Source organism: Balaenoptera ricei, chromosome 6, assembly GCF_028023285.1.
Source record: "Balaenoptera ricei isolate mBalRic1 chromosome 6, mBalRic1.hap2, whole genome shotgun sequence".
In the NCBI taxonomy this organism is placed as follows: domain Eukaryota; kingdom Metazoa; phylum Chordata; class Mammalia; order Artiodactyla; family Balaenopteridae; genus Balaenoptera; species Balaenoptera ricei.
Window position 1 is genome coordinate 116,945,956 of NC_082644.1, and position 25,843 is coordinate 116,971,798.

Consider the following 25,843-nt stretch of genomic DNA (forward strand, 5'->3'; position numbering starts at 1 on the left):
GACATTTTAACAATGTTAATTCTTTCAATCCATGAGTACAGCTTATCTCTCCATTTATTTGTGTCTTCTTTAATTTCTTTCATCAGTGTTTTTGTCGTTTTCAGTGTATAGTTCTTTCTTCTCTTTGGTAAAATTTATTCCTAAGTTTTTTTTAAAAATATTTATTTATTTATTTATTATTTATTTTGGCTGCACTGGGTCTTAGTTGCAGCATGCGGGATCTTCGTTGTGGCATGCAGGATCTTTAGTTGTGGCGTGTGGACTTCTTAGTTGCAGCATGTGAACTTTTGGTTGCGGCATGCATGCGGGATCTAGTTCCCCAACCAGGGATCAAACCTGGGCCCCCTGCATTGGGAGTGCAGAGTCTTACCCGCTGGACCACCAGGGAAGTCCCTGTTTTTTTGTTTTTTTTTTTTCCTGTTGTTTTTTTATGCTATTGAAAATAGAATTGTTTTCTTTATTTCTCTTTCAGATATTTCGTTATTGTATCAGAAATGCCACTAATTTTTGTATGTTGATTTTGTCTTGCAACTTTACTGAATTTGTTTATTAGGTTTTTTAAAATATTTTATTTATTTATTTATTTGGTTGTGCCAGGTCTTAGTGGCAGCTGGTGGGCTCCTTAGTTGTGGCATGGGAACTCTTTTTTTTTTTTTAATACAGTAATCACTGAAGAGAAAGTTACATATTAAATATTTATTTATTTATTTATTTATTTTTGGGTGTGTTGGGTCTTCGTTTCCGTGCAAGGGCTTTCTCTGGTTGCGGCAAGCGGGGGCCACTCTTCATCGTGGTGCGCGGGCCTCTCACTATCGCGGCTTCTCTTATTGCGGAGCACAGGCTCCAGACGCGCAGGCTCAGTAGTTGTGGCTCACGGACCTAGTTGCTCCGCAGCATGTGGGATCTTCCCAGACCAGGGCTCGAACCCGTGTCCCCTGCATTAGCAGGCAGATTCTCAACAACTGCGCCACCAGGGAAGCCCCCGGCATGGGAACTCTTAGTTGCGGCATGCTTGTGGGGTCTAGTTCCCTGACCAGGGTTTGAACCTGGGCCCCCTGCATTGGAAGGGCGGAGTCTTAACCACTGCCCCACTAGGGAAGTCCCATGAATTTATTAGTTTTAATAGTTTCTTGGAGGAGTCTTTAGTGTTTTCTATATATAAGATCATGTCGTCTCTGAATAGAAACAATTTTACTTTTCCCTTTCCGAGTTGGATACCTGTTATTTCTTTTTCTTGTCTGATTGCTCTGGGTACAACTTCTAGTACTGTGTTGAATGGTGAGAGTAGGCATCCTTGCCTTGTTCCTGATCTTAGGGGGAAAGTTTACATCTTTTCACTGCTGAGTATGATGTTAGCTATGGACTTGTCATATTACAGCCTGTATCATGCTGAGGTACATTCCTTCCATACCTAATCTGTTGAGCATCTTTATCATGAAAGGGTGTTGTATTTGTCAAATGCCTTTTCTGCATTTACTGAGATAATCGTAGGATTTTTTCCTTCACTTTGTTAATGTGGTGTATCACATTTATTGATTTACATATGTTGAACCATCCTTGCATCCCAGGGATAAATTTTACTTGATCATGGTGTATGAGCCTTTTTTTTTTTTTTTTTTTGAGCCTTTTAATGGGCTGTTGAATTTGGTTTGCTAGTATTTTGTTGAGGATTTTTGCATCTTTGTTCATCAGGGATATTGGCTTGTAATTTTCTTTTCTTGTAGTGTCCTTATAGGCTTGGTATCAGGATGATTCTGGCCTTGTAGAATAAGTTTGGAAGTGTTCCCTCCTCTTCAGTTTTTTGGAAGAGTTTGAGAAACACTGGTGTTAATTTTTCCTTAACTGTTTGAACACTGATTCAGTCTCATTCAGATTTTCTGTTTCTTCAGATTGAGTCTTGGTAAGTTATATGTTTCTAGGAATTTGTCCATTTCTTCTAGGTACTCCAACCTGCATTTAATATTATATTGTTATTACTTTCCAATATTAGGGGATAGTGGTGTGAAAATGGCTTTCATGTCAGATCTGTGTTGAAATCCCAGCTTTACCACTTAGAGTCTCCATAGTCTTGGGTAGCGTTTCATCTCTGAACTTGTGTCTTCATCCCTGTCATGGGGATACTGCTTTTAACCACACTGGGCTGAGTGAGGATTAGACATCATAGGAAAGCCCTTGGCACATAACCCAGTTCTTGGTAAGTGCTGGAAACAGGGAGTTGTGATGCTGTTGTGATTGTTTAAAATATTCTTCAAAAACATGTTTTTAATGGCATTGTATTATCAAGTAAAATGCTATATAAAAGTGAAAAAAAAACAGTAAAGGAATATAGAGTTTGTGGGAAAAAAATCACTGTTATAAGGTTGCAATTGAAACATTTTCCCCCAAAAACCTAGAAAATAGACATTGTAGTGGACTACGTGAATATAAAAATCGATTAACAGGCTTCCATTTTTGCTACACAGCATCTAAATGCAGGATAAATTAGAACAAACATACTTTCAAAATTTAAACTTATTGAAGTATAATATACATGCTAAAGAAAATACTCATTGTAAGCGTACAACTCAATGAATTTCCACTATGTAAGAACACTTGTGCAACCAGCAACAATGTTACCAAGCATTTCCAGAAGCTCCTTAAGGCCGCATTCCCCAAGTGACTGGAAAGTATCTCCCTCCCAAGAATAACCAACCACCATCCTGACCTCTATTGCCTTAGCATATTTCCCCCTACGTTTGAATTTGAATTTGTTATACCTATGGGGAATATGGCTTATTTTGTTTAGTGTTATGTCTGTGAGATCCCTCCACATTGCGTGGGGCAGGAATTTTTTCATTTTCCTTCATTGTCCCTCTGTAGCCCTTCTCATCTGTGGATTTTGCCAGAGTATTAAGCCCTAATGTCCAAAGTGATCCACCATATGTAGCTGAATTAGTTTCTGTCCTGTGAGTCTAGGATGGTAGTAGCCTTGTAACACCTTCGGGAGAACTGAGAAGATGCCCACTCAAATCATGTTCTCTGGAGGTTCATCTCTCGTAGAGTCCCAGGAAAGACTGGGAGCTTTAGCTTTTCTGGTTTTTGTGGTCAAGCAGCTCTCCAGTGTCTTCTAGCAGATGACTTCTGGAAGATAACAGTTAAGTTATCTTATCTGGCTTTTTTTTTCTCCCTGGGAGTGCTGGTTTGCTGCAAGCTCCTCCATCCCACCTGCAAGTGGAAGTCTAGCAAATGCATAGCTGGGCTCCGAGAAAGAGGAGGGGAAGTCCCAGGGCCAGATAAAGGGGAGAGGGAGAGAAGGAGCTGAAGCCCCAGTGGCAAAATAACACAAGCCAGGGCTGCCCCAAGGCATAGAAATTTGGACCCAGAGCCTTGGATTTTGAGCAGCTGGTGAGGGGGAGCAGGAGCCAAAGCCCTAGACCCAGGCCAGGAGGGGCGCTGGAACTGTGTCCCTCTCCCCAGCTCATAATAGCAGACTCTCAAGAGCTCTGTTCGTTGAGTGAGAGAGTGGGCTCGGAAATAAAACCCTCCTAAAGGCAGTAAAACGTGTCTTAGCTATGGGAGGAGTCAGTTTGATTTTTCTGCTGAAGATCTGATCCTTAGCCTCTCATCATAGGCGTTTGGTGTTTGCAATTAGACTACCTCTGAAGTCCAGGAGCTCCAAGTCTAGAGATAAAAAATTACCCCTCACACAAAGAAACCAATTGCTAGGAAAGTCAGCAGAGATGACCAAGAGCAGAATTAGGGGTCTCAGAGCTGCTCAGTGTGTTGTAAGATAGCTATATTTAAAATGAAAGAAACAACGGATAGAGTTTTAAAATATGAGCAAGAAACAAACACTACTGCCATTAATGACTATGCAGATTTGAGGAAGAACCAAATCCGAGTTTTAGAAAAGTACTTAGCATAATGTCTTGCATTTAGGAGCTACTTAGTAACTGTGAACGTTTGGGCAAATAATTTTCAATATAAAACTCATGACTTTACACAGTGTGAAGCGTCTTTGTGGAACCTCAACTTTAGAAGTATTCACGAATACCATTGTTCCGTTGGCCCTAAAATTTGTTGACTGAGTTGACATTGGAATCGCCATTTTGAGATAGTTTTAAGTAACGTTCAGATATTCCTGTTGTCCTGCAGTGTGAGGAGCTGGTCACACTGAAACGCCTAAGAAGGTTTATATAAATGAGTGTATTCTTGGAGCGGCTCTGGCCTCTTCTCCCTCCCGCCATGCCTCCCTCCCCCGCCTCCATGTTTTGAGTGCCTACTGGATGCCAGGCCTTGTACTTGAAGGAAGCATGGGAGGATGACTAAAACACTGTTCCTCCTTCCCTGGAATCCACATTCCACAGGCCATCGAGTCTGCCCCCGGGACCCTTACAAATACACTGGAATGAATCGAATCTATTGTGTGTTTCCTTCTGCAAAATTGTTGCTATATTATGAGTTTCTGATGAGTCTTCTTCAGCTTTTGGAGCAAGAAAAGGTCCCACAGCTGTCTATATTACTGAATATATAGAAACATTGGTTAGGTAGCAGGGAACTAGATAGCCATAGTTTTCCAAGCAAATGAATAGGTTAACTAATCAAGTTGACTTCTCCATGTTACTAATTCCACCACTGCAAATCCTTTTAGGATGATGTGAGGCATAAGGTTCATCTGAACACCTTTGGATTCTTCAAGAATGGGTACATGATGGTGAATGTCAGTAGCCTTTCAGTGAATGAGCCTGAAGGAACCACAGACAAGGACGCAGCTGTAAGTGCCTTTCCAGGAGATCTTTTCTGTTGCTTAGGTGAAAGCTTCACCCCATACTTAAATATGAAGTATTAAAATATAGAGACCATTAAACTTGTGAGCGGGCGTCAGATAGTTTTATTCTTAACAGTTAAGTTGTAATTCTTGAATAATTTTAGTAGTAACTGATCCTTCTTACAAAATGAATGCTAAGAAAACCAAGAGGTGGCCAGGCCAAAAGAGTCACCTTTCTGCTCTTGGAGTAATGAAGGTATGGGCGCCCGGACATCATGTGGTTATTTACTTCCATTGTTTTTACCTCCTCTTAGATTGCATTCAGCCTAGACCGCACAAAGAATGATGGATTTTCTTCTTATCTGGTGAGCATCAAATGCATGACCTGATCACTCCCTTCACTTGAACCCAAGACACTGGGTGGAAACACCCTGCTTCCATCAGTGCTGTTGTCTTGAGGTGGTAGCAGCTTTGACTTCCAAGCATCTCTGAGCACCCACAGTTGTGTTATTTGAACGGAGTCTGGGCCACTTATTTGCTTTGTTCCTGAAAACGTTTTGTTCTTACTCTAGTGTGAATGAATAAGGTGGTGTGTAATTGGGTCTTCCTTTCTCAGGATGAAGATGTGAATTACTGTATTTTAAAGAAACAGTCTGCCTCTGTCACCCTTCTAATCCTAGACATCTCCAGAAGTGAGTAAGTAATTCTACTGATCCTTCAGTTCAATCCTAGAGTAAAGTTAGGGGGAATTTGGTAGTTAAGTTACCATTTATTGTCTGCCACATGCCAAATATTTTGCTGAGTGCTGGAGGTTAAAAACAAGATGAGGAAGACAGAGGTCCAGTCCTGGAGGAGCTTCTAGATGGATGAGGGAGACAGAAGAGCAATACAAACGATCACAGCAAACTAGAGAAGTAGTAGAGCAGAGAGACTGAGGATTGCAGAAGAGAAGGGAAGGCTTCAGAGAAGTGTTGGTGCAACCACCCTTCTCATGAATAGACTTTACAGATGAATAAGAAAGGGAGGAGCATTTTAGGCAAAGGGAACCGTGATGTACAAAGGCGGAGTGGTGTGAGATAGCGTGATGTACAAAAGCGGAGTGGTGTGAGATAGTGTGGTGTGTTCAGTGAGGTGAGTGCACTGTCTGCATCCAGCTAAGGGGACGAGAGGAAGGCTCCTCCCCGTTCAGTGCTAGACATGCTCCCCTTGGTACGCGTGGCGGTGCCAGCTGAGGCTGTGTGTCCACTCAGGCGTGGAAACTTGCTGGTGCCTCCTCAGGCGGGATGGGGCAAACACAATCACGGTCTGGTAAGCAGGGAGAAGGGGGGAGATGCATATTAGGTGGGCTGCTAATAATGCTCACTGCCCCTCGTGCGGTCCCCAAGGCTTCACTTTAACATCTTACTGGGGTTTCTTTTTACCTCTTGTTCCTTTTCCCTTGTACACCAATTTGTTGAACACATTGCACATACTTAGGAGGGAATGTGTACCTCAGAACTGTATGGTTGCTACGAACTTAAGCTTTAGAGTGAGACTGCCCAGGTCCTCGCCCAGCTGCTCACTAGCTTACTGCTCTTGGGCAGGTTCTTTAACCTTTCTGAGCTTTCATTTCAGCATCTGTAAAATGCAGATAATAGAATCTGCATCATAGGACATCATGGGACTGCATGAGATGATGGATTTAGAGCTGGAAACAACACCTAACTTATAACACTTAATGGCCATAAGCATTACTTTGAACTCTTTTTCTTCTGTCTTGTTTGAATATAGAGTGCGAATAAGATCTCCACCAGAAGCTGGTACCCAGTTACCAAAGATCATCTTCAGCAAGATTGAGAAAGTCCTTGGTCAGAACCAGGAACCTGGTGTTAACGCTGTTTCAGCAGGCAGCCAGACTCAGAAAAAACAAGGTAAACTGTGAGGTAGAAACTAGCATTTTCTTCACTACCCTGATTCGTAGATTCTTTTTTGTTCCTAAGTAAAAACAAATAGGATCTTAGCATTATTTTATTTTTGAGGTGATATAAAAATATGTAACAAAGAAAAATGTGGAAAAGATGGGAGAAGAAAAGTCATTTCTCCATACTCCCTGTGTTAGAATTTTAGTAATTTATGTTTCCTTCTAAACTTGTTTCCTAAGTCTAGAGTGTTTGATTTTTAAAACTCATACACATGTTTATAATTTTATAAGCATCCCTGTTCACTCAACTTTAAGTATTTCATACTTATCAGATATCCCGTTAAATGGATACTGTAATTTGCTCAGCCTTTCCCCGTAAAGAGACATATTTCTACTTTGATGCTATTATATTAAAACATTGTTACATCAGACATTGTTATTTGTAGATTTTTTTTCATATGTAGAACTTTCTTTAGGATGGGTTCCCAGAATTGGAATTTCTGGCTCAAAGGATATGAATACTTTTGAGAATATTGATACATATTTTCATTCCTTTCCACATGAGTTGTGTGAATTTATACTCCTGTTGGGAAATATATAAGAATAGTGCCCACGTCACCATGTCCTAGACAATACTGGGTTTTTGGTTTTGTTTTGTTTTGTTTTTTAAATTCTAAAATGAAAGGCAAAAAGGTATTCTTGATTTTGAAGTCACTCTTATTACTGAGGCTGCTCTTTTCCTCCATATGTTGATTAACCAATTTATATTTATCACCTCTTTAATTAACCGTTAGGTTTATCGAATAATTTATATGAGTGTTTTTTTTTTTTTTTATATGAGTGTTTTAAAGATAACTATTTATTATATTATTTATGTGGTTTTTTCTCAGTTTGTCAAAATTCTAACCCAGCTGAAAAGATGTGCAGAAATGTTACATTTGTGTGATGGTGTAGTTTCACGAATGTGCACCATCTCCTTGTCCAGGCTCCTCAGGCTCACATAACCATTCCCTGGGCAGAAAATCTTCTTTTCCTTCTTTTTATTCTGAAACTCTCTCCCTTCCTGCAGGGAGTTTGAGATGCTGTCTTCCTCGCGAAGAGAGTCTTAAGTAAAAATAAGACACAGATGCCCTCTCTGTTCATTGAAAGAAGTCATTAGCAATTTCTACACTCCTTGCCGTGGAAATAAAAATAGTATGCTTTATGCTAATGTTATTTCCTATTTTTCCGTGTATATAAATAAATCTCATATATTATATATATATGTATTTTAAACAATGATCTGTTTTCAAACGTAATTACTTAGAAGATAAGGAAGTCATTCCACGTGGTGTCTCTGACAGTGACATGCACTAGGTTATTTAGAGATGATTTCCCTCGTCTGTACTGAGCATTATCATTTATTAGATTGCATTTATAATAGAACAGGTTGCCATTTGCGGCTTCTACAGCTCAGGAGTGTTTGGGGTTCTAAGCAGATGGCATTTCACAAGATGGCACGTGGCCTCACCGTTTTGATTGTTTGCATTATTTGATATTAGACGAGCTAGAGTCTCATAAAATGATACTGTAATATACATATGAGCTGAATCATGCAATAATAGCTCTTAAATGGTTCTGCTTCTAGACAGTGGAAAGTCTGAAAGAAGTACAGTGGATTCAAAGGTAAGAAATAACCTGACTTATGCTCTCAGCTTTCCTGGGTGTATATGTATGTCTGTGTATGTGTGTGCCTATAGGAATGTATATACATATGTATATATGTACACACACAGGTGTGCACACATACATCTGCATGCCTGATCTACAGGGGGTTGCCTTCTGTTTGGGGAGATAACTTAGGCACTCGGAAACAATTTCAAAGTAAGACTGAGTGCTGAGCTATACAGCACTTACATGATAGAGGCTCAGATAGTGAGGGGAGAGGGAAGTGGGCTCTCGGAGAGCCCTCTGGAGGGAGGCGTCACCAGGGCTTGAAGTTTGGTAGATTGTTTGGGGAAGAAGAGAAGGAAGGAGATGAAGACCATCATGAGCAAAGACCGGAAGTGGAGATGAGCATGACAGGTGCTGGGCACTGGCCTATTGGAAGTAAAAGGTACCTATTTGGGAGCAGAGAGGAGCAGTCTTAGATAACAGAGGGCTGGAAAATTGAAGGTATCGATGCACAGAAAACAGGAAGTCATCATGTGTTCTTGACAAGGATGGAATGTGATACAGAAGGTGTTAAGGGAAGGTCATAGTTCTGAAGGAATGTGCAGGGTAGCCTTGGAGAGGGAGACAGTGAAATTAGAGGGACCAGGAGGAATGCTGTTGTGATAATACAGGTTTAGGGTGATGAGGATCTGAACTAGAGCAGAGCTTTGGAATCAGTCTGGGAGGTCATTTGGGGGTGGTGGGAGCGTAGGAGAAGATTTTTTTTTTTTCCCCCCAGAGGTGTAGGAAGTAGAAATAGCAGAAGGAAAAACAGGAAAGTTTTGGTTTGGGATATCTTGATTTTTCAGTGATGGGACATCCAAATGGCAGTATTTTATTTTGTTTTATTTTAACAGCTTTATTGAAGTATAATTGATATACAATAAACTGCACATATTTAAAGTGACAATTTGATAAGTTTTGGCTTGTGTGTACACCTGTGAAACCACCACCACAACAAGAGAGTGAACATGTCCATCACCCCAAAGGTTTCTCCTGTCTCTCTGTCACCTTCCTTTCCCTAAGTAACAACTGATCTGTAACTATAGATTAGTTTTATAGAAGCTGCTATGAATGAAGTACGCGGTACCTACTCTTTTTTGTCTTCTTTCATTTAGCGTAATTATTTTAGGTTCGCCCATGTTGTTCTGTGGATCAGTAGCTCCTTCTTTTTGTTACTTACCTTTAGTCCGCTGTACCGGTGGCAACATGTAGATCATTTGAAGTCGGGGATGGAGCCCAGGTGCTGTGTCGGGGTGTGACCTGGGTTGGCATCCGTTGTCTAGCTGAAGCTTTAAGACTAGAGAGGTGTTCAGTAGTGAATAGGGGGTACTGAAGAGACAAGAGGTAGATGAGGAAAGGAAATGGGTAAAGAATTACCATTCTCTGTGAAAGGTGATTTCATACATCTTGAAAAAATGGTGAATTTCTTTTTCAGTGAGCTTTATGAAGACCAGCAAATTTCGGGTTTAAGAAAAGCATGTTTTGGAGTTTTAAAATTTTTATTTTTATTAGCATGCTTTTTCCGCCAGTCTCATTCTAAAATAGGTTGTTAATGTCTTTTTTAGGCAACAGGAGAGAAATCCTTTTCTGTTCGTAATAATGATGGGGCAGTTTCATTTCAGGTATGTATTCTCTTTCAGTCAAGCTTCGTAGAATTTATCTCTACCATGTAAAAGGGTGAATTTTTATAGAAATTTTGAATTTAGGCGTAGTAATTTAGGTATGCTGTGTGTCAGTCACTTGAATGCAGTAGCTCTCTCCATAACAAACCTACAAGGTGGGTATTGTTACCCACCACTTATCAAATCATAAATCTCTGAGAGAGAATAACTCAGAGTGTTATGTCCAGTGTGAGTGAGAAGGCCCGGATTCCAACCCGGTTCTCCCTGGCTGTCCCCACACCTCTGCCTCTGCAGTCCCACGCTGCCTCCCAGAGTGTGTCAGAAACACAGACTTCTGTACCTGAAAGGACCATTGTGATCTTTTAGGGTGATGTTGTCATTTCAGAGGTGAGTTCACTGAGCCTTAGAGGCCTGAGTGACCTGCTCAGCCGTCACCGTTGTTAACTGCACACGGGTGTTCATGGCAGCATCAGAGCCCGTGTGTGGGGTACGGGGGAGCACACTGGACTGGATCTCAGAGCCCATGTGCCAGCTGGTGACCTTGGACAGCTCCCTCAACTTCTGAACCTCGCTCTTGAATCATCTGAAAATGGAAAATGAGGGCGCGTGTCTCATAGGGTGGTTAGGTGTATCATTCTTCAGAAATAAAAGTGCTTTGTAAAGCACTATACAGATAATCTTTTATCATTAATTTGTAAGAATCACTGTCACTTTTCTAACCAGGTTTCATTAATTGAGGTATAATTTGCTTAGAGGGAAGTGCCCAGGTCTTACGTGTATGGTTCAATCAATTCTGACAACTGCATGCACCCACGTAACCCACTCTCAGGAGTCTCTGTATTTTCACCATCTCCGAAAGGCCCCACCCCTGCATCTGCTACTCTGATTTCTTTCACCATAGGTTCTTTTGCCTATCTAACAATTTTTATATGTTCTTTTAAGTTTAGTGACCGTCGATGTTAACAGCTAACTGAGGGCTTTTGGGGTGCTCATCTGCTCTGAATCCCCAACAGCTTCCCATCTGTCTCAGAGTAGAAGCCCAAGTCCTTCCACGTGGTCTGCAAGCCCACATGGTCCAGCTGCTGTCAACTTTCTGACCTCAGCTCCTGTTTCCTCCCCACCCCCTGCTTATTACTCTCTTCCAGCTACACAGGCCACCTTGCTGCTCCTAGAAAAGATCAGGCCTTGGGCTCTGCTCTAGCTGTACCCGCTGGAGGAACATTCGTCCCTCAGAATCTGTGTGATCAATTTCTTCCTCCTTCAAGTCTTTGCTCAAATGTCACCTTTTCAACAAAGCTTCCTCCAATCGCCCTGCTTTAAATGCAGCACCCCCCTGCCCCGCCCCTGGCTCTGTTTTTTCCCTTAGTGCTTCTTTCCAACATACGGTATACTTGTACTTATTAATTGTATTTATTATCTGTCCCTCCCTTCAGAAGGTAGCCATAAGGGCAGGGATTTCTATCTGCTTTATTGCTGCTGTATATGAAATTCCTCATCTTGGGCCTGGCCCATAACAGGCTGCCCATCAGTCATTATGGAGATGAATGAGTGAGTCAGACATCGTGCTAAGTACTCATACGTCATCATTATCTCAGTTCATCCTCCCAGCAGTCTGTGAAGTAGGTACTGTTATTATTCTCCTTTTACAGATGAGGAAACGGAGGCTCAGAGAGGTTAAGTAACTTGCCCAAGGGGAGGGTTCAAACCCAGGTTTGTCTCACTCCAAGGCCCATGTGTTTAATCACTTTGCTTTACTACCTTCTTAAGAAAATACAAAAGGTACTTTTCTCTCTTCTTTCCCTCACTTTAAAATGTTTGTTAATAAAATAAGTATTTTGAATTTTTTTTTTTTAAGTCACAAAAGGAAAGCATTTATAGGATACACATTTGTCAGTTACTAGTGCTTTGTGTCAAGGTGAGCACTGAGGGGAAAGCAGCATTTGTGCTGATTCAGAACATTGCTTCAGACAGCCAGTTGATAGGGTTCTTGGGATGCATAAAACAGGCAGCACACAAAACGGGCCGCTGGCGTGTTCTCTGGCTTCCCCTCTCCTTGTGAGGAAGTCAGTAGGTGGCTCCTTAGTGTTCTGCTACCCGGTGTCCTCCCAGTTTCGGACAGTACGGTCGTTCTGAGCTTCTCTGCTCCATCCACAGGGTAGGTCTGATAGTTTATCTACCTAGAGCTGGAAAGGGACTGTCAGGGCTTACCCCAACCCTAAAATTCTCATTTTTGCTTTATTTTGTTTTGTTTTGTTTTCCTTCAAGTGTCAGGTGTCTACTCTGTTCCACCATGATGGTTCTATTGATTTTTTAAAAAAATATTTTTTAGAAATTTCATAAAAAAAAAAAAAAAAGAAATTTCATGAGAGTCTTTTGTAATTAAAATTACATGTTTAGAAAAGTTTTCTTTTTCTGGCTACCTTGGGTGGACAAGAATACATACTCTCACTTTACAGTGATGAGTTTGGGACATGGTTTCATGCTAATAATTTCAGCTTGAATAATTCTTGGTCTTTTCTTTTCCTCTTCTTGTCAGATGTCTCTTTTTTTCCCCCATTCTTTTACATTTTGAGGTATAGTACCTATAGAAGAGTGTATAGTACTTATGTTGAGTACAAGTAATTATAAATAATCACCTTTGTAACCTTCACTTGGGACAAGAACTAGAAGAGTGCCAACACCCCAGAACCCCCTTGTGGCCCTTGTGCTCTTCTCAACCCTAGAGTAACTCCTGTCGTGAGAGATGTTATCATAACCATTCCCACTTTTCTTAGAGTTTACCACCGATATATGTAACCCTAAGCAGTATATTTTAGGCTTTTAGTAAAATGTTCTCTGGAATTGATTAAGGTGTCACATTCTGTGATCTTTTTATATATATACATTTTAAAATTTACATTAAACTTCATTTGAATACATGAAATAATGTTGAAAAATGTCTAAATGTAGAAAATGTAGCCTCTGTTACTGTTGTTTAAAATCATATGGGTAAATTTTGATGAGGGAATACTGGTCCTTTACCTTTTCAAATATCAACTGAACCTCCTTTCTTTCTCAGAAGTATTTTTTACCAAAGAGCAAAACAACAATATGTTGTCTTGAAAACCAGAAAACTGTATCTTAGGTTAGCTCTGCAGACTTCTGCAAAAACCCGTCACTGATGGATAGATATGTGATAAAGCAAGTGTAGTAAACTGTTAATTGTAGAATCTAGGTAGTGGGTACATAGGTATTCACTGTATAATTCTGTTAGCCTTTCTGTTAGCTTGAAAATTCTTATAACAAAATATTAGGAGGGTATCATAGAATAAGAAAACGTCTATTTAAACTCTGCTCTGGGAGAGTTTGATTAATCTAAGTAAGCAGTCTGTTTTCTTCTGTTCATGGTATTCACGATTTATTTCTAAGATTTAAATATTTAGCCGAGGATTTGGGTACCCTTAAATTTTTTTCTTCTTCACTTTCAGTTTTTCTTTAACATCAGCACTGAAGACCAAGAAGGCCTCTACAGTCTTTATTTTCATAAATGCCCTGGAAGTGAAATACGGTCTAATGACAAGTTTTCATTCAGCCTCGATGTGAGTACCATACAGAAACTCACATGTGGGTGTTGTCAGCCGTGTAAAATGGGAGACAGTTATTTCTTTATGAGAGTAGTTTTAAGAACACTTAAGCCAGAGTAAGAGAAACATGCGGCCAAAATAACATTTATGCCAGTGGGCAGGATACTTCAGCAGAGGGTTCATAAATAAGAAAATATACAGCAATTTAGGATGTGTTTACACTTTCAGCCTATGCATTAAGAATGTGGTTGTTACCTGCTGGTACTCACTTTCTTGAACTTCCATGAAACAGCTAAGATTCCAGATTGCTGAATATGGGATGATCTGTTTCTGAAAAGTAAAAATTAATGTCATGTTGGTTTCAGATCGACATCACAGAGAAGAATCCTGACAGCTACCTCTCAGCGGGAGAAATTCCTCTCCCCAAATTATACATTTCTATGGCCTTTTTCTTTTTTCTCTCTGGGACCATCTGGATTCACATCCTTCGAAAACGACGGTAAATTATCACCTCCTTGAGCCCTTCATCCAAGAGTGTTCGGGGACTTGTATAATTTCACCTTTTGCTGCCTTCTGAACCTGGAGGACTTGGCGCTAGCGATCCTGTTCTCTTCAAAGGGCATCTTCCCCGAAACAAAGGGAGACCGTGCAGGAGCCTTAGCCACCTGGGAGGCCTTTGCATGCCGTGGTGCTTGTTCACTTCCCATTGCTTTGTTTAAAAAGCAAATCCAAATATTTCAGTAATATACGAGCAAAATAAAATGTATAAGCAAAACATTTCCATAGCGAGGACACTGGAGTCCAGGACTCAGAGTGAACACGTTGGTCCCATTCAGGGGCTCTTTGTTTTTAAGAGATGAGTGACGACAGCCCAGTGCCTGGTGGGAGCATGGAGTTGCTGCTGCGCACTGAAGGCCCCGGCCCAGAGCCTGGGCGGGGTAGATACTGACCTCCAGAGGATCATCACTCGAGAAAACCCCTTCAAAGCCCACCTGCCTGACTCTTGGCCTTTCTTCTGAAATCCCTGAGGCTTTAACTTGCCGTTCTTGGTACTTGAGGGGAGCAGCAACATATGTGTGGAGCTAGTGTTTAATTGTGTCGCTCCCCCAAAATGGAAAACAAAACACTAATTTTTTTTTTTTTTTTTTTCAAAACACTAATTTTCAGTTAAAAAATAGTGTGAAGTGTTTGTTATAGTATAAGGCCCATAAACTGTGTAAATGATGCTATGTGAATATGGTATTATAATATAGATTTAAATTCAGACAATTATTAAGCACCCCCAAGTACCAGATACCTCTTTCTCTGGAGCAGTGGGACAGATTGAGATCCCTTTAACCTCTGGTGGCCAGATTGTCTTCTAGTGGACATGCTCAGCTCGGGTCCTGGGCTCTGCTGGATGTGGTTGCTGGTTCCTGTTTGTTGTAAATCTTTTACATCCGCTGGCTGGAACTGTGTCTTGTTTACTTGTGAAGAACCCTACATAATCATGTTTGGACTAGAGATCAGGCAGCCATTAATAAGAAAAAAAGAATCCTACAAATTCAGGCCATAAAAGGTGTTTGGGGGGGCGGGGTTTGGTTTGTTTTTTTTAAAGAAAGTTTTGCTTTTGCCGTTATTAGAAAAGTAAGAACTAGGAGTCGGAGACCTGATTTCAGGTGTAAATGCTGACTCTTACTGCCTGTGTGCCTTCCTTCACTCTAAGTCTCTTTTTCCTCGGCTACAAAACTGGGACAGTCATAACTGCCCTGCCTTCCCCTCAAAGTCTTAGATCCTTAGGTTTCTTACGTGATTCCACCTGAAATGATGTGTACGAGAGGGTTTTGCAGATCAGGGTGCTATGCAAAGATGAGGGACATACAAAATAGTTTAGCCAGATGTTCAGTGGTATTTTAATTTCCCTTTATTTGGCGATGCAACAGTCACTGTCACTGGTTCACTTATATAAAATCGTGACAAGTTTAAAATCTGTGGTTAAACGAGGCTGACCTACTTTGTACAATGTATTTTAAACTTGTTGAAGTATAGCGTATATACAGAAACGTATCATTTCAGCCCTCTGCCCCATCCCCCTGTTTTTCCAGGAGTCTCACAGCCAGCCATGTGAGTCACGTCACAGATGTCACTCCAGGGCTGCCAGCGCGTTTCAGAGACTTGTATCCCCTTAGTGCTGGAGGGAACGGAGAGATTTTTTGCCTCATCTTATTGAGGCCTTGAGGGGGGACGTGAGAGACATGGCTAGCGTCCCCCGACAGAGCTGGCCCTGGGGCCCACAGTGGCTTGCTGTGCCTTTGTGGTTCTGTCGTGGGCCCCAGAGCACGGGAAGTGGGAAGGGAACACGGTCAGCTGATCGGTTTGGTACCTGCTCTCTGCCCAGCCAGGCACTGGACGTCGTGGCTCCTTGAGGTCATTGTTGGCCCATTTTCAGCAGAGGTTTCTGAGGCCTAGAGAGATGAAGGTCGTCAGGGTAGAACCCGTATGTGAGCCAGGTCGGCGTGGCTCCAGAGCCCGAGATCTTTCCTTCATTCACATAACGGCCCAGCCATCAGTGCTGTAACTTGGACCGCGAGTCTTGGTGGCCAGGGTGTGTGGTGAGCACAGTCCTTGACGGTTCTGCACTCTGGGTAAATCTCATTACTATTCAGGAGGGGCAAACTACTCTGGCCTTGACTTCCCTTTCGACCTTCAAGTAGGTAGGCACTGGAGCAGGAAAGTACCAGGGAGGAAACCAGTCCGGAAACTGGGTGTGCGTCAGCTCACGACTCGCCCTCCTTATCGGTCTGTGCCAGGCCCTCTCCTGTTTTATTTCCTGTCCCCTCTCCCGTTCCTTCCCCCGCACGGCCAGCCACTCAGATGCGTTTAGTATGTGTTTTGGGGATATTTGTGTATTCTTGTAAACAAATAATGTTTATTGGTATTGCATGTATTTTTTTTAAATAAATTTATTTATTTTATGTATTTATTATTTTTGGCTGTGTTGGGTCTTCGTTGCAGCACGTGAGCTTTCTCTAGTTGCAGTGAGCAGGGGCTACTCTTTGTTGCGGTGCACGGGCTTCTCATTGCGGTGGCTTCTCTTGTTGCAGAGCGCAGGCTCTAGGCGTGCAGGCTTCAGTAGTTATGGTGCACGGGCTTCGGTAGTTGTGGCGCACGGGCTGTAGAGGACAGGCTCAGTAGTTGTGGCACACGGGCTTAGTTGCTCCGCGGCATGTGGGATCTTCCTGGACCAGGGCTCGAACCCGTGTCCCCTGCATTGGCAGGCGGATTCTTAACCACTGTGCCACCAGGGAAGCCCTGCATGTATTTTTAATTTATATAAACTGTTCCACCTGTAGGTGTTGTTTTTGGACATTTTTCACTCAGAACGTCCTCTTTAAGCTCTGGTCACATGGCTGCGTGCACATCCAGTTCGTCACTGTTCAACTGCTCCGGGTCATCCACAGTGAGCATCCCCATCCCACTCACCCAGCCCCTTAGTGGTGGACCCCGAGGTTGTCTTCATTTCCCTGCTCCCCCTACTGTCATGACCCACCCTCCTTCCTGTCCCCGGAGGGCTCTGCACCTCGGAAGGAGGTGCCCTGGGTGTCGGGGAGCTCTCCTTTAATTTCGCTAAGTGCCGCCAGTTGCCCGCCAGGATGCGTGCCTGTGCCGGCTTATGCTCCTACTACACGTGTGCCAACACTGACACCTTAATGTTTTGCCAGTGTGATGGGTATAAACTGGTACCTTATTTTCTTCTGCATTTCTCTGAATATCAGTGATGTGAATTATCTTTGCAGAGACATGTTAACCTTCTGGGTTTTCCCTCTGTGACTGCCTGTATTTGCATATTTTTCTGTGGGATTTTCTGTGTTTTTCTTGTTGCTTTGCGTAAGTTCCTTGCACACTGGGATCTCAATCCCTTGCATGTCTTAGACGTTGCAAATTTCTTCTCCCAGTTGAACTGTTGAGTGAAAATCTTTCATACTAATGGAGTCACAGCTGTCTAATTTTAGTCTTTTGGGCAGTGTTCCTAGGATCTTAGGAGGCCCATTCCTACTCCGGGATTACAAAATGCGTGTTTTATGTTCAGCAGCAGGCTCCGCCTGGGTGGTAAGGAAGTGTGAAGCAGAGATCCAGCTTTCCGTATTTCTTATATAGGTTTGAGCTAATTTTTTCCCGGTGTCAGTCATTAAGCAGGCTGTTCTTTTCCCACTGACTTGGTATCACCTTAACTATCAAGCTTCCGTACACACACGAATCTATTCATAAGCCTTCTAGTCTATTCTGTTGGTTTACTTGTCTGATGCGACACCCGTTTCCCATTTTTTTTTACTGCTGTGGCTTTGCAGAATGTCTTGATATCCGAGAGTGGGAGTCCCCACTGTAGCTCTTACTCAAGTCTTTGTTTGCTTTCTTTAATAGAGTTTAAGACTTTTCTCCATCATGGTTTTGTTTGTCTTATTAGGTTAATTCCTAGGACGAGGCGGGAAGGGGTAGAGGAGTTGAATTCCTGGCAGCCTGAAGGTGGACTCGTGCCCGTAGGGGGAGGTGGGGCAGTGGGTGCTTTGCGCCACTGTCCTGGTATGTTTGGCAGGTTCCAGCTGTGAGGGGGGAGAGAGGGGCACGACCCCAGCGCTTTCTCTTTGACCATCCCTGCTGCCTGGCTCGGAATCCGCCTCTCCTGGCCACAGATTTCCCCTATAGCTGTGCCTAATCACCTCTGCCTTCTTGGGGATTTCATGCCATTTTCATAGATCCATCTGCCTCATTCTTGCCTCTGCGGGCTTTCCAAGGTGGTTTCTGGAGAAGAAGCTGGCAGCCTGTTTAGATTTCCATCTTATCAGTCCTGGAAACCCATTGTGCGTAACTCGGCTCCATTCACAACATGGAATTATATAGTAGAGGTGACTTGGGACTCCATTCCAGGCCTTTTCTGCTGGCAGCAACCTCTTGTTTAAAAAGCTTCATGTTTGTGGTTTGCTTAGATTATATTTACTGCCTCCTTATAAATATATGATGCCTGGAGCTTCACCTGTTCTTTGGGAGTACGAAATATTCCTTTAATTCTTTTCTCTCTGTTTTTACATAGGAATGATGTATTTAAAATTCACTGGTTGATGGCCGCCCTTCCTTTCACCAAGTCTCTTTCCTTGGTGTTCCACGCAGTACGTATTAGCATTTTGGGGTCATTCACGAAATGATGTACAATGCCTATACTGTCTGGAAAAATAAGGTAGAAGACAGGACACATCAAATAGAAGATGAAAGAATACCTTTGTCATGAAGCCTCCTTTGGTCTGGGAGGGACTGGTCACGGAGATAAATCATCACAGTCTCCCTAATACTAGACTTGAGATCTTCAGACGTTACCTTCAGACTCAGAGTTTTCTCAGAACACTTGTTGGTGTTTATTTTTTTTGTTTTTGTATTCCCAGTCATTTCTTGAGATTAGTGTGCCACCTGCTGAATTGTTTCCGTGACTTCCTTTATTTTTCCAAGTATTCCCTCATGTTCCCATTTGATTTGAAGTTCAGTGTTAGGATACTTATTTGAGAGAAAACTGATCCTCTAAGGATTGAGGCATAAGAATTGAGCTTAAGCTTTGAATATTTAGTACCAATGCAGATTGAAAGGAGCCTGCCCATGGGAGTAAGATCACAACTTCCCTGATTTGTAGGCCTACGAGGTATCCACAGGTCATACGTGAGGGTGACAGTCTCCAGACATGTGCACAAGATCCTACTGCACTTAAAACTATTGTCATAGAAAAAGTAATAATATAGCCAGTTACAATTTCAAGAAATGACAATTATTTGGATAATTTCCCATTTGGGTGTAAGGTAGAAGATTCTTTCTGGAACCATGTAGATAACGAATGATAAGATTCTTGAGTCACTTTCATATCTAGACAGCCACGTGTGGGAGAATGAAAGATGTATAAAGAAACTGATGTCAGCTTTGGGAGTCCTGCCCGGAAGCATTTGGGCCACTACTGAAACTGGTCACTTCAGTTAAAATGCACTGGTGATTTCAGGTAGCTCTAAATTTACAGATTTTTTTTCCCAAAGAAAACATAGTTGAAGCTAGGTGATTCCACGTAGATTTTTTTACTGACTTTACTGACTTATTATGTAAGCAGCAAGGCTATGAAAGATAAAGTTCTTGACTGGGGCACTGAAAAGACCTGTGGCATTTGGAGGTTTTGTTTGTTTGTTTGTTTGTTTTTTGGTGGTTTTATACGTCATTTTATTTTATTTTATTTTACCTGGGCTACGGCAGTGAAAACCTGGAATCCTAACCACCAGGGAACTCCCTTGGAGATTTTAAAGAAAAGAATAGGCATCCGTTTGCCAGAGTGAATCACCTGCCTCAAGAGAGGGGGCCCTGGGACTTCCCTGGTGACCCAGTGCTTAAGATTCTGAGCTTCAAATGCTGGGGGTGCAGGTTCGATCCCTGGTCGGGGACTAAGATCCCACATGCTGCGTGGCACGGCCAAAAAAAGAGAGGGACCCGGACTAGGTGTTAGTGACATGGAACCCTTGCGTCAAGTTTCTCAAGCTACCTGACATTTGTAGTGCGCTCACAGGCTTCACTGTGCATCAGCAAGCTCAGTATTAGGGATTGGGAGCGGGTGTCCCCCACCATGAGGGCCTCTGGTGGCATTTCCTGTTCTGCTGTGTGTAAGGCACGTAGTAGATGATCTTTCTGAAATGCACTTGTTTGATTGCAGATCGACTACCACTATATCTCCTCCCAGGGCTTCCCGATCGAAGGGTGGGCTGTGGTGTACTACATCACTCATCTGTAAGTATGCAGAGTGACACAGGAAGCACCCATCCTGCGACGTGGCTTGCCAGACAAGTTGGGGGAGCCGTGGCAGGACGAGACCTGCCCCACGTTGACTGGCCCTGCCCTCCCAGGGCAGCCTGCCAAATTCCTGCCAGGCCCGAGGCGCGTGGCGTACAGTGGCTGTCCCGACTTGAGAACTCGGGGCTGTCGACGTGCTCCTGCCGAGCACATGGCGGGGTGCATAGCTAACTGTCTGTGTGCCTGAAAGTGCTGCTCGCTGGCGGTGAATTCCCTGAGTTTGGCCGCCTGTCTTTTGCAGGAAGTGCATGAAATCATAGAATGAGCTGTAGACTCTAACTCTCAGAGTGAGAGGCTAAAGAGACCCGTTGGTGTCTGTTCATTTTGTTCCTTTGCAGCTTGAAAGGGGCACTGCTGTTCATCACCATCGCACTCATTGGCACCGGCTGGGCTTTCATTAAGCACATCCTTTCTGATAAAGACAAAAAGATCTTCATGATTGTCATCCCGCTTCAGGTAAAGGAGCCCTAGTCCTGCCTAGTCCTCGTTCTCTCTTGACACTTCGCTGGGCTCAGCTCCAGGCCGGCCTGGGAAGAGGGAGTCAGTTCTCCTGCAAACCCCCACTTCTGCCTTTGGGATTGAAGACTGGGCCTCTCTTTCTGAATTCTCCCAGACCTAGACCTCAGGTCGTTGCACTGGGGGATGCTCCACCATCCACCGTCTTTAAGCCGGCATGTGAATAGGGAGCTGCTGAGAAGTTAGGGAATCCGTTTGCCTTGTAACAAGATGGTCCTGTTAGCAAAGAAGCTTGGGTACACGGTGACTTGATCAACAATTTTTTTTTTCCCCCGGCATGCCGCACAGCTTGCAGGATCTTAGTTCCCCACCCAGGGATTGAACCTGGGCCACGGCAGTGAAAGCGCCAAGTCCTAACCATTGGACCGCCAGGGAATTCCCAAAAAATTATTTTAAAACTGAATGACACCAGTGAGTTTTCCACAAGGTAGAATATGAGACATTGGGGCAAACGTTTATTAAATGCTTTATATGTTTGGGGCCCTGGACTGAGGCCAACTTTATAAAATTGTGAGCCCCTCAAGAGAGGAACCTTGTCTTACGTGTAACAGTCTTATTGGATATAGAACCTGGACGTAAGGGACGCATACTAAACAGAGAGGTCCTAGCGGGGATGCACAGCTCCTCAGCTCTGCTTGACCAGGGAGCTTCTATTTGATAAAGTTGTTCTCGTCAGCCAATCGTTTTGGAGCACAGTGTAAGTGTGGCAGGTGAGGGTGGGAGAGGGACAACTTTCTGGGCACCCAGGTCGGCCTGCTCCATCTGGTGATTGGCGGTTTGGCAATGTTTGCGGCAAAACCATCTTCACGTTCAATAATAAGGGGCACACACTAGTGCCAAGTGAATGGTACAGACCAGTTGCTGTAGGTTTCCAACGAGAGAGTGTTCACCCCACTTCGAATGATCCGGAAGAGCTTCATGGTGGAGACGGGCCTTGCCGAGATTTTAAGGTAAGACACATGACAGAGGCAAACATGACACGACTGTCTGGTGTACAGGAGCTGCTGAGGCGCTGGGCAGGTCTTGGCTGTTGAGCCACTGGGGCCACTTCTCTGCCGGGCTGAGTCCTCCAGCCTGCCGAGGTCTCAGAGCTCGGAGGCGGTGGGCTGGGGTGCTCCTCCCCGTGCGGTCCTGCCCCGTCTCGCCTTCCCTCTAGGAGCCACTGCCCTCCCCTCCAGTTTGACTCTTCCTCACATAGCCTAAACTGTGATATAACGGACACACCTTCCCAGCTTCCCCCCTTTTGTTCCCCACAAGGTTACGTGGCAGGTCACTCTGAGGAAACAAGGCCATTTAAAAAACTAAATATAAGGAAGTTATGAGTATTTAAATGTAAGGACTCGTCTGGGAAGTCCTTGAGCATCAGCCTTGAAAAGTTGAAACTGTTTCCTTTTGGTCATGGGGAGCCACTGTGCCTTTCTGAGTAGGGAGTGAGTGATGTAAAAATGGAGTTTCGAGAACATTATTGGCGCTTGGTTCCACACCAGCACTTCTGGGAACATTTTGTGTCTCGTGTCAAGAGTGTGAACTAAGGACAAAATGGAATTAAGCATTTAAGCTGTTAGTTTCCCACTTTGTCTGCATGGACAGAGCCACAGATGCAGACGTTTAGGAGGAACTGGGCTGCAGGAGGAACCCAGAGGCTGGGTGTCGGTGGGAGACTGAAATTTCAAGCTAATTTTTGCATTTGTGTTAAGTGAACTATGGCTTCAGTGATGATTTAACTGTTAAGTCCTAGATGGAAAGAGAAACTACCCTTGCCAAGTCATTGCACGACAGGTTTCACATTTTCATAGAAGTGTGGAGAATTCCCTTTAGAGCAGTGAAGGAGAGTATTTGGGACCATGGACTTCGCATGGAGTACAGAGGTGGGATTCTAATCTCTGCTTTCATACCTAGTGATAATCTTCGAAAGAATATCTCATAAATTATGTCTCCCTTATGCTCAATAGTGTCACAGTTTTTAAAATATTGCTCTCTCTGTTTAGCCAGCTGAGGGACTTTTCATAACATGCTAAGAGCTTAATGACAGGACCGAACATACAAGGCACATCCTTCACTTTGGAGATTGAAGCAGGCCGTGGACGCGGACGCACCTCAGTGCGGAGAACCAAGCCGCGTCCCCTGTGGGGCAGGGCGACCTGGGTTATTCCTCTGAGGAGCAACGTGCCACTCACCCACTGGGCTGAAACTGGCCCTCCTTGCCGCTCTGGTCTCTGATAAAACAGTCCTGTTATCTGTCCCCGAGAGCCAGGGGCCCCATGCGTGAGATCTCAGGCCTGAGGAGGTGGCTGGAGGGGAAGTGAAGTGCCACCTGTTCAGCACCTGAGCCACTGCTGAGGCTGAAGGTGCCTACAGAGCAGAGTGTCCCGGTCGTCTGTGGCTGCATAACAGATCACCCTGTTATGGCTTAGTGACTTCGCAGCGCAATGACTGTTTACTCTGTCTCACATTTTCTGTCGGTCAGGAATTCGGCAGTGGCTTACGTGGGTGGGTCTGGTAGGTCTCATGCAGTTCTGGTAGACGGTGGTGGGGCTGTCTTCACTTGCCTCTGTCTCCTGGGCTGGGAGGACTTGGTCAGATGAAGCGGGAACTGTGGGGACTCCTCGGGCATCTTCTCTCTCTCTGCCTGGGTTCTCCGGCAGGGCGGCTTCAGGGTAGCCAGACTTCTTATAAGACCGGGCCTCCAAAGGTGTGTGAGAGCCAGGCAGGGGCAGTGTCCTTTGCGTGACCTGCCTTGGAAGTGACATGTGTCAGTCACGGCCACCCTCCATTGGTCAGAGCAGTCGCAAGCTCGAGGAGGCACGGAGACTACTTCTTGATCGGAGGGAAGCAAAGTTCTGCAAGAGCACGTGGACCTGGAAACCATGCTGTGGTCCCAGGTTGGGGCCTGTAGGTCCCGGTGTCCCCCCCCCCCCACATCGGGGCTGCTCTTGTAAAGATCTGTCCATGCTTTGGGGCCTCAGCAACTTCTGTGTCCTGCAGGTCCTGGCAAACGTGGCCTATATCATCATAGAGTCCACCGAGGAGGGGACGACCGAGTATGGCTTGTGGAAGGATTCCCTGTTCCTGGTGGACCTGCTGTGCTGCGGGGCCATCCTCTTCCCGGTGGTGTGGTGAGTGCCTGCGGCAGGGAGGCCGCGTGTGCGCCGCGGTCTTGTCTGTCCAGCCCGATGGCTGAACCCGCCGTTCCCAAACTGGTCAGAATCACACAGGGCGTCTGTTTAAAAGTGACAACTTCCTGGGCCCCAGACTCACCTGAATTAGTCTCCAGGGGCAGGACCTTGGAATTTTTGTCTCTTTCAGGTTCCCCGGTAGATTGTGATAACGCTCATCTGGCACAGGCTTTTAGCAGTTCAGACACTAGAGAAGATTCTTGAGATGAGAACTTAGTGGCAACATAAAATAGCAGAATGAATTTAAAGGGAAGGGAGTTGAAGAACGCCCATAAACGGCCTCATCTTGCCAAATGAGGTAGAAAGTGAGGAAGTTTATTATTAACATAAAACTAGTGATAGTTCTCAGCTCATAAACATTGCAGATATCTTCAGAATGGTTTGCTTCATTCCTGGAAGTGGCAGGCTTTAGATGCGTGTATGTATTGTGCTTTGATTGTGTGTAAAGACACGTTAGTGCCAAGTCAGTGGTTGATGAGAAAGAATATCCTCCTGAGATCTCATCAAAGTGAAGGAACTTCTTGCTTCATTAGGAAGCAATTAGAGGAAGAAGGGCTAACAAAAATCAAACACTCGCCTTCATAATGATCTAGTTCCGTGGCTACTTGAAAGCAATCAATTCTTTTAGAATAAAGTTTAAAAACATAGATTTACCTACCTTTTATTAGAAGTGAGGTGTTCCACTCTGCAGTGCCCCGTGCAGTGAATTAATATTTTTAGACTCCTGAGGTCGATCAGGTCATTCAGTTATTCTGATTATTTAGAACATGGTGCCAGTGGAGTGTAATCCTCATTCCAGCCAGTTGTTTAGGTTCACTCTTAACGCTAGCTCCGTCATACATCACATGTGTACATGCATCAGTTCAGCAGATAGAGCAGACAGCTGCCAGCATAGGAGAGAGAGCACGAGTGAGTCTTCTTAATCTCCACAACCTCCCCGTATCCTGCTCAGGCTTCTGTAACAGGATGACCAGCATTGTCTTCAGGTAGAAAGAGCATCTTATTATTAGGGAACAGAGCCTCAGCCCCCACTGCCACATTTGCACAGTAACATAGAAAGGACCTGGGGGGTTGGGGAAGCCCCAGATGCGCTCTGGAGCTACAAGGGGCCATTTCCTGCCATTTGTTAATTACAGCACTAAAGAGCAGGTGCCAGATGGCAAGATTCTTCAAGGTAAACACTCTGAAAATTGCTGTAAAATGAAAAAACTCAAGTACTAGAGAGGTAGTTTAAGAAACAGTATCAAAAATTTTTTTAAACATTCAGATTCAGCCAGCTTTGGTTCAGTGTCAGCTTTGTGCCACTTAATTTCACATGTTGCGCCATTCACTTCTCACAGGTGGGCAAACTGCAGAGGTTTTAGGAGAAATGACTTATTTACAGTTGAGTAGAGAGTGGGCAGCTGTGCCAGGACTGCAGCCCGGGTCTGTGAGACCCCAGCCCTCCTCCGCCTGTGCCATGTCTGCTAGTGCTGTGCCCTTCCTCCCACACAGTCCTTCCCTCGGTGCCTGTGAACTCTGCCTAGAACGCTGGTCTACAGCTTCTTTAAGAACGATCTTGTTCCCCTGTCTGAATGGTAATTAGTTACCAGCACCTCACAGCCAGAAAAGATTCCCTGAAGTCTTGGCATTTTTTCAGCGAAGTTAGAAATCTCAGGTCGATGAAGTATCGAGTCTGCATGAGGCCTTGTGCTCGCAGCTCCTAGACCGAGACTTCGGAAGTCGGCCTGTGACCTTCTTACAGGGTCCGTTCTCTCCAGGTAGCAGGCGAACTCACT

The 25,843-nt window shown here is 44.0% G+C and overlaps 1 protein-coding gene across 1 annotated transcript in view; it reads left to right on the forward strand.

Moving 5' to 3' along the window:
* Positions 1-25,843, forward strand: part of GPR107 (G protein-coupled receptor 107) — a 76,724-nt gene that overhangs the window by 13,948 nt on the left and 36,933 nt on the right. The window contains exons 2-13 of the mRNA XM_059925830.1: positions 4,631-4,753; positions 5,062-5,112; positions 5,364-5,443; positions 6,518-6,657; positions 8,275-8,312; positions 9,908-9,964; positions 13,432-13,542; positions 13,893-14,026; positions 18,596-18,671; positions 20,237-20,310; positions 20,712-20,829; positions 23,875-24,005. Coding sequence (XP_059781813.1) covers positions 4,631-4,753; positions 5,062-5,112; positions 5,364-5,443; positions 6,518-6,657; positions 8,275-8,312; positions 9,908-9,964; positions 13,432-13,542; positions 13,893-14,026; positions 18,596-18,671; positions 20,237-20,310; positions 20,712-20,829; positions 23,875-24,005 — 1,133 coding nt within the window. The remainder of the gene's footprint in view (positions 1-4,630; positions 4,754-5,061; positions 5,113-5,363; positions 5,444-6,517; positions 6,658-8,274; positions 8,313-9,907; positions 9,965-13,431; positions 13,543-13,892; positions 14,027-18,595; positions 18,672-20,236; positions 20,311-20,711; positions 20,830-23,874; positions 24,006-25,843) is intronic.